General features: G+C 36.4%; 2 protein-coding genes across 2 annotated transcripts in view; one reads left to right on the top strand and one right to left on the bottom strand.

The window, feature by feature from the left end:
- LOC102670780 overlaps positions 1-2,760 on the top strand; it is a 4,231-nt gene extending 1,471 nt beyond the window's left edge. Inside the window, exons 2-11 of the mRNA XM_031514071.1 lie at positions 4-458; positions 787-843; positions 919-1,152; positions 1,231-1,299; positions 1,378-1,446; positions 1,545-1,661; positions 1,726-1,788; positions 1,864-1,935; positions 2,209-2,361; positions 2,502-2,760. Of these exons, the coding sequence (XP_031369931.1) occupies positions 4-458; positions 787-843; positions 919-1,152; positions 1,231-1,299; positions 1,378-1,446; positions 1,545-1,661; positions 1,726-1,788; positions 1,864-1,935; positions 2,209-2,361; positions 2,502-2,747 (1,535 nt within the window). The 3' untranslated portion in view covers positions 2,748-2,760. The remainder of the gene's footprint in view (positions 1-3; positions 459-786; positions 844-918; positions 1,153-1,230; positions 1,300-1,377; positions 1,447-1,544; positions 1,662-1,725; positions 1,789-1,863; positions 1,936-2,208; positions 2,362-2,501) is intronic.
- The window catches only part of LOC102681653, a 31,885-nt gene extending 25,852 nt beyond the window's left edge, over positions 1-6,033 (bottom strand). Inside the window, exon 1 of the mRNA XM_031514067.1 lies at positions 6,016-6,033. The gene's annotated coding sequence lies outside the window, so the exon portion shown is untranslated. The remainder of the gene's footprint in view (positions 1-6,015) is intronic.
- Positions 6,034-8,142: the final 2,109 nt, after the last annotated feature.

The raw sequence follows: 8,142 nt of genomic DNA, 5'->3' as shown, positions 1-8,142 counted from the left end.
CGAGGAACGAGGGTGGCGAGTATTCCGCCGTGCCGACCCCCGAGGATCCTCCCAGGGATCGATTTCCACCCTACTTCGACACCTCGAATCGCACGTTGACCAACGAATCGGGACGGATCAACGTTGTGCTCGACGACGAAGGGCGCACGATCGAGGCAGGGCTTCTCGGGGAGAAGGAAGGAGGGAGGAAGGAGGAGAGGAAGAAAGAGGAGAGGAAGAAGGACGAGGGCTCGAAGGGGGAGAAGTCGAAGAAACGGAAGCCAGAGAAGAAGGCTACGTCGCCCCTCGGACAGTTGATCAAGTCGTTCGTCGCGCTTAGGAGGAATTCCACCCTCGTCGCGAATCTTGTCCCCCCTCTTCCGTTGAAACAGCGGACGTCGACCACGCAGAGGATTCCCTCGCGTCAGAGAGCGCCACCACCGACGAGGACGCAGCTCTACTCGACGGAGAAACCACCTGTAAGTAAGGATGAGAAACGTATGAGGAATTCTAAATTCGATTTGTCTCGATTTCGATTCGCGGTCTATGGTAATGCGATATGATTCGCATTAATGGAATTAGGTGATCGTTTCTTGACTCTGAGAGAAGGATCGATCGATAAAAGTGAAATGATCGCCAACATATTTTGTTGGTTTGTTTCTGACGTGTGTCTGCTCGAAAGATTGCATTGGATCGCGCGAGTGAACGACACGAGTGGAGGAGATGGGGGAAAAAGAAAAAGAAAAAAACGATTAGTAAAAGAAAGAAAAAAGTGAAACCTTACTGAAGACGATTCGTTTATTTCAGTCTGCGCTCAGACAAGGAAGACGTAATCAGACGTCTCTGGCGCAACAACAAATCGAGGTACGTTCGATTTCACCTCGTATGCATGTTTCTACGATTTTGTTTTAATTTATCGAGGAAAACTTGGATCGACAGGGCGGCAAGAAAGAAAGCGAAGAAGTTAGCGCGAGGGAGGAGGAAGAGGCCAAAGAGAGCAAAGAGAGCAAAGAGAGCGAGGATGTCGAGGATGTCGAGGGAGGAATCGAGAACGAAGCTTCCAGCGAAGAAAATTCCGACGAGGACGAAGAGGAGGAGGGAGGAGGCGGACCTATCAACGCCATCATCTCTCTTCTTCAACTCGCAGCGCCTATTCTGGAAGATCTGAGCGACGTAAGAACAAAAAAGAGGAGAAATTTCAAAATTTCTAACATCGCGTCATCTTGCTTATCTTGTTGTCGACCATTTCAGCCTGAATCCGAAACCGACATTGCCGAAGTGCTCGAAGTAGGGATCCCGTTGCTTCAAGACTTGTCGCAAGTAAGAAGATAATGAATAATATTCTCCAAGTATGCTCTGTCTTGATCTAAGAAACAGTAAGAGTAAATGCTCTTTCAGGGAGACGACGAAACGCCAGGCGTCGACTTTCCAGGATTATTGGTCCCGATTTTGTTGCAAATTAGCGGAGTGAGTTGGCAATACTTTTTTTTAAAGCAACTTTTTCGCGGAGAAATCGAGGAGAGATGGAAAACTCGTAGAGCGGTATCTGATAAGATTATTTTCAGGAGGACGGAATGAGGGATTCAGGCGCCATTTTGACACCGTTGCTTCAACTAAGCGCGCCGCTCATAGGACCTCTCGTTGGTCCGTTAGTCGTACCGTTGAGCCGCCAGAGCAGCCAGGTAAATAACTCTTAATATTCCTAAAAAGATTGTTTATTTTACATTACAAGAGGATGAATTTCAGCCTCCAGGTCAAGGATCATCGATCAGTAACTTGATCAAGGGTCTCTTGGCTCCCTTGCTCGAGGTAAATATCATTTACAATTCTTAACAACGACGAAACGACGTATAATTTAACGAAACAAATCGTCTTTCTTTTCAGCCAATCGGCCCGTATGGAAAGATGACGCAACTTTCGAACCTGATCGCCGGAATTGTGTCTAGTCTTAGCAAAGTACGCTCGATCTATTTGTTAAAGAACGTTTGTTTCTTCTCTCTCTAAATAAATTCTCTAAATAAACTGCTAAACCGGTGTCATGTATATATCATCATGTATGCACTTCCTCTCGATACTTTTTCTCAAATAATAATAATTACAACCTTTTCTTAATCGATAAATAAAATATTTGCAGAAATTCAAAATTTATATATGTATATATTCGATCGTGATATTTGAAAATATCTCGCGATATTAATCTAATATCTTCGTTAATGTTCGTTTTTACAGAATTCAGGGGCTGGTGGCGCGTCAGACTTGACGAGCCTCGTGAAAGCCGTGGTCGCCGGATCGGTGGCAGGAACGAGCGCAGGCTCGAGCGGGAACAAAGACTCTTACGGAGCTGATGCTGCATACGGTACAGACAATTCTTATAACGCTTATGTAAGTTTTCAACGCTTCGTTTTCACTCGCTCGAAATTACTTTGCCGTCACCTCGCGCGATTGGATCTCGCGATGCAAATTTAAATCAAAGCCTTTTTTATTCCATGCACCGCACACTACACCGCTTCTCAACTTTTCAGCCTAACGCACCATCGAAGAACACCTCGCTCGGCTCTTCCATCAATGACATCCTTAACGCGATATTAAAAGTGGTCGCCTCGTTAGTGAACGCCATTTCCGCAATTTTGGGCACCTCGTCGAACAGCTCGAACCAACCGCAAACCTATCCCTCGCCACCCCCCACCTACCCTAAAAAACCCTATAAAATCCGTCCCGCCGATTATGTTAGCATAACAACCAGCAAACCGGAACGTGTAAGGGTATAAACGACCAATCTTTGAATATTTTTTTTTTTTTTTTAATAGCGTTAACAGTTAGATTTTTATTAGATTTTATCTATCGAGGGGATAAGGGAATTATCAACATTGTATTGTTGACAATGATTCTTGACAAGTATCGACTATTTGTGTTCGTTCGTCGAGTTTAACAACATTTTACGGCGAAGGGACGGTGAATTAACGAAATATATTTAAAATAGAAGGGTTTTAGAATATATTTTTCGAGGAACACGAAAAGTGAAACTTATGTCTTTCGATTTGTTGGCAATTTTTGTTTTAAAGGGGGAAAAAATTTTTTTTTTTTTTTTTTAATAGCGTTAACAGTTAGATTTTTATTAGATTTTATCTATCGAAGGGATAAGTGAATTATCAACATTGTATTGTTGACAATGATTCTTGACAAGTATCGACTATTTTTGTTCGTTCGTCGAGTTTAACAACATTTTACGTCGAAGGGACGGTGAATTAACGAAATATATTTAGAATAGAAGGGTTTTAGAATATATTTTTCGAGGAACACGAAAATTGAAACTTATGTCTTTCGATTTGTTGGCAATTTTTGTTTTAATGGAGGAATAATATTTTTTTTTTTTTCTTTTGTATATTAGTGAGAAATAAAAGTGTGCTTTTCCGTGTTCTGTCTTTTCATTGAAATTCAAGCATTGAATTTATTGATTCGATTGTTATGAATCGTTGCAAGATCGTGTTATGTGATATTCATCGAGAAAATATTAATGAAACGTTAGAATAGAATAGAATAGAATATTTTTTTCGAGGACTTGGATGCAATTGAAACTAGTGTCTTTCGATCGATTTCTGTAATCAATTTAGAAATATTGACTTTTACGTTTGTTGGCAACTTTTGTTTAATAAATAAATAAATAATATTTTTTTTGTATACTTTTTTTTGGATACTAATAAGGAATAAAAAAAAGTCGCCTTTTGATTGAAATTCAATTAAATTGAATTCATCGATATATTCATCGAGAGAATATTAACGAAATACATTAATAACACATGAAAGATGATTATAATTTTTAATTATTTTTAAAAATATTGTTTGTGATCGGAATATAATGATATTAATTATGAGAATCGGCTCGCAATCTCTAATTAATGATATACAATAATTAAAATCATAAGCGTGCCCGATAATCCAAGGATGCGGAATACGTCACTAAACAGACACTTTCGATTCGACCTGATTCGTTCTCCACTTTGATCAAACATATATATTAACTTACTTTTTACTATTATATCCACTTATATCCAGAGAAGGCAACGTTAAGAACCTCGTTCCAATTTTAAAATGAATGTCTTGCAAATTTTTCTTGCGACGAAATCGTTAATGCAAAGATAAAAATATTTGAAAAATAGACCGATTATAAAAAATATATATTTCATCGAATTTCGAAAGATTCAATTATATTCTCGTTAATTAATTCATTATCAATATTATATACATATCGTTTAAAGGAAAGATTCTAAAATATTATACGCTTCGTCTAAATTCAATTGGTTATAACTTACTAATAAATATTTATCGATTAATGATATCGATTATATAGTAATTTACTAATGAACAAATCTCATTGACATTGACATTTTTCTTTTCGTTCTTCTTCCGTTTGTTTTGACTTCTAGAGAATCGCTCTTTCCAAAAGTACGCAAGTAAACATCCACGAAATCCGCTAAGTTCAAATGGCCGCCACGTGTTAAAGCGTGACGCGTAATGAGATGGTGAGTTACGTGATTTGGAAAGGGGATCGAGCATATATGGACATTCAATTTTGAAACGAGACACAGTTTCATTACGTAACGATTTGTCTCTCCTCGAAAAGGGTTGTCTACTAATTCTCATCTGAATCTATCTATCTAAATCAATCGTTTCGTTCGAATCTTCGTTTCATTCCGAACTTCGTAAAAATCTCGTTACCAAACATCCAAAATTAAATTTCTCATTACGTTGTTTTTACGTTGTCTAATCGTTCTCGTTCGATCGTTTTATATCGCCGAAAAAAAAAAATAATAAAAATAAGAGAAATATTGTAAAACATTTTGAAACATCGTCGATCGAGTAAAATTTATGGCACGTATCAAAGCAAAAGCTTATAAGATTCTTCGATTAAATTTTGAATTTCGTACAAGATTATAATTTCGTAATTTAATATTCAAATTAAAAAATTCACTTCGCAAGACCGATTCAAGATTGCGACACGCGCAAGTAATTATTTAATAGATGCACCATATTCGATTTCACCGGGATTACGTGAAATCTAGTAGGTGAATTGTGAATTAATGAACGGCGGATAAAACGCCCGTTGGTTTTCTTCATTTTTCTTATCTTCTATATGGAAAACGCTGGAAAGTTGATATAATGGAAAAAAATTGGCAAACTGAATTAGACGGTCTACTAGCTGTTGCTATTACAGGCGGAGAGTCGAACGACGATGGAGTCGGTCATAATAAGCGGCACGGGAGCATAACGAAAAAAGGAAATGAGCAATATTTTTTTCTTCCATCCGCGCAACATGTTTGTGACACGCATCGCCAGTTACTTGAAAATTGTCTCGTAATTTTTATGCGCGGAAAACGCAATAATGTCGCCGATAGTATCTCTCTTCCATTGCGAATCATCCACAGTTCAACGCGTCTCGCCGCTTACACGGGTCGTTGTACCTAGGAGGGGGGGAAAAAAAAGTAACTGCTAGAAAAGCTTTGACCTAGCTTATTAGTTAAACCGGCTACCTGCGTGAAACGTTCGTCGATAACCCGTCGAATAAGCGTCCAATCAACGATCTAAAATACGATTCAACCGAGAACGGAAGTTACAAACTTTAACAAAGGATTTGAAGAAGAATTATATTCGAATTTTCATTCACGCTCGAGTTACATCGTGAAAGTCGTTTGATGATGATATCCAGGGATATCGATTTCATTTTTCATCCTTCCTCGTTCGATTTACCAACCATACCCAATGACCGTCCGAACAAGAAAATTCTATTACAATATAAATTTATTTCGTCTGTTTTATTACGTTTTTATTACGTTTCGTTTCGATTGCGGAAAGAGATGGAAGAATTCGATTTCGATTCGTCGTGGCTCTGTTTATGACTCGATTACAAAAAAAAAAAATCAAAGTTTGGAAATCGCTCGATCGCTTTGTAAATAGACGAGATACATGGCGGCAGCAGAGAAATAAAATATTCCGCGTACGAACTACATAACCGGCTAGACGTTTTTCTTGTTTTTTTTTCCTTTTTTTCTTCTTCTTTTTCTGTTTTTACATAAAACGCGGAGATCGGTCGCCGACTCCGTGAAGGCCATTTACTTTCCATTCTGGAAAGAAAGCTGGAGTTTTGCCATCGATAGGACGGCTCGGTTGACCCTTGGACCCTATTTTGCGAAATTACCTATTACTACCTTCGACTGCTCGTTATCGTTATCGATCAACGTATTCATAAACAGAGAAACTTTTCTATTCGCTTGCGTTCCATTCGTCTCTGTACCTGTATCTTTTCTCTTCGCTTCGATTCGAGAAAGAAAGAAAAAGAAGAGGAGGAGAAGGAGGAAAGATAAATTTGCGTAGCGAGAAGCTTACGGCCTCGATAAATATTTACAGCTAGATGTTTCACAGCTTGCGTTACGTTGTAAACACGTTGAAAAGAAATATTTGTATTTTGATGATGAATCGTGAAAAACTAGCAATAATAATAATAATAATAATAAAGATAAATAGATTCGTTGGGAAACGAAGTCGATACGACAATCGTATCTTGTGCTGTGTATCAAAAAATGAAAAAACATCAAAAAAAAAAGAATAATAATAATAAATGTTTTTATCCAACATATTCCCACGAACGCATCTCTCCTCTCCGTTACTCGATCGTATTTAATTCGATTTTACGACGTTTCAAAACAAGAGAAAATTTTTGTTTTTTTTTTTTTTTTTTCGTTTGCTTAAAGAAATCGAACATAGTTACGCAAATCTGCTAGATAAAATTGCAAGATTGACTGTTTTAAACGAAGATCGATTAGATTGATGGATAAGTATCATAATATCTTAAACAGCTTTTGCAACGAAACGTCACGTCACGCTACGTAAGCCAAGCTTGGATGAATAATCACTTTGATAAATGCATTAAATTTGTATTTCGAGTTTGATGAAAAAAATAAAAAAAAAGAAAAACAAAAAATTACTCATCACACTAATTGAATTATTTGAAACGATTTGTTCACGATACGAATTTTATCTTCGATATAAAAATGTAATATATCTTGATTGAAATCGTTGATCCTAAACTTATTAGTAAACGAAGAAATTTCTTTTCCAGGCCAATTGCCAACGACCAGGCGCGGAGGGTAGGTGCTAAAGAATTTCTTTACAACAGAGTCAATGCGATCGAGGATCGGTTCATAAATCATTAATCTTTGTCCTTATTTGCGAGAATCTAGTTCACAGCCTTCGTTCCCGTGTCATGGAAACGAAATAAAAGTCGAATGATGATGAACATCCTTGTCACCATGGTCCGGTATGCGCACGCGTAAAAATTTCGCAACTGTTCAGCTTTAAATTATATACGAGATTTCTACTCTTAGCGATTATTTGCATTTAATTTAGATCCGTTCTATCGATCATTGTACAAGATTATATCGATTCCCTTAACAATTTTAATCATCGTATACGATATTACGCTGCTGCTCGATAATTTAGAGAATAGTGTTCTAATGTTTTTGAACGTTCGATTGATAAATTCTTTGAAAGAGAATGACTCGTATGAGACGTGTTACAACAGAGACATAAAAATTCAAACTGTTGGAATGATGAAATTCGCATTATAAATATTATTGTTAATAAAATTATTTTCATTTGCTTTGCTAAAAATTCTTTGAGAGCTTGCGGTATCGTTCTATTATATATATATATTTTTATGATAGGTCAGGTTATTAATTATTACCATAAATTGCAACAATATAAATGCAAATTAATGGAAGAAATGAAACGAAAATTAATTACCACAAGGATTATTAATTAGATAAATAAGCGATAGATATTATTAATTAGTATGTAACGCGGATTTGTTCTTTTTTCTTTTTTTTTTTTTTTTATTTTTTTTTTTTTTATTTTTAAATTGCGCAACAGACCATCAATTGGCAATTGAATTACGCGAGAAATTTTTCTTTCAAATGCTAATTAAATATGAAAATTAATATTCTACAAATATATTCTTTCTTCCTTTTTTTTCTATTTTACTTTTTTTTTCTTTTTATTACCATGTAATTGTGCGGTCACACGTTTTAAAAAAAATATCTAATTAAATATTTCTTGTCTCAGAAGAGTTTAGCATTATTTATTACTTATTTAACTTTAAAAAAATATTTC

The sequence above is a fragment of the Apis dorsata genome, unplaced genomic scaffold (genome assembly GCF_000469605.1).
Source record: "Apis dorsata unplaced genomic scaffold, Apis dorsata 1.3 scaffold_882, whole genome shotgun sequence".
NCBI classification, from domain to species: domain Eukaryota; kingdom Metazoa; phylum Arthropoda; class Insecta; order Hymenoptera; family Apidae; genus Apis; species Apis dorsata.
Note: the sequence above shows the minus strand (reverse complement) of the source record. Positions and strands in the feature narration are given on the sequence as shown.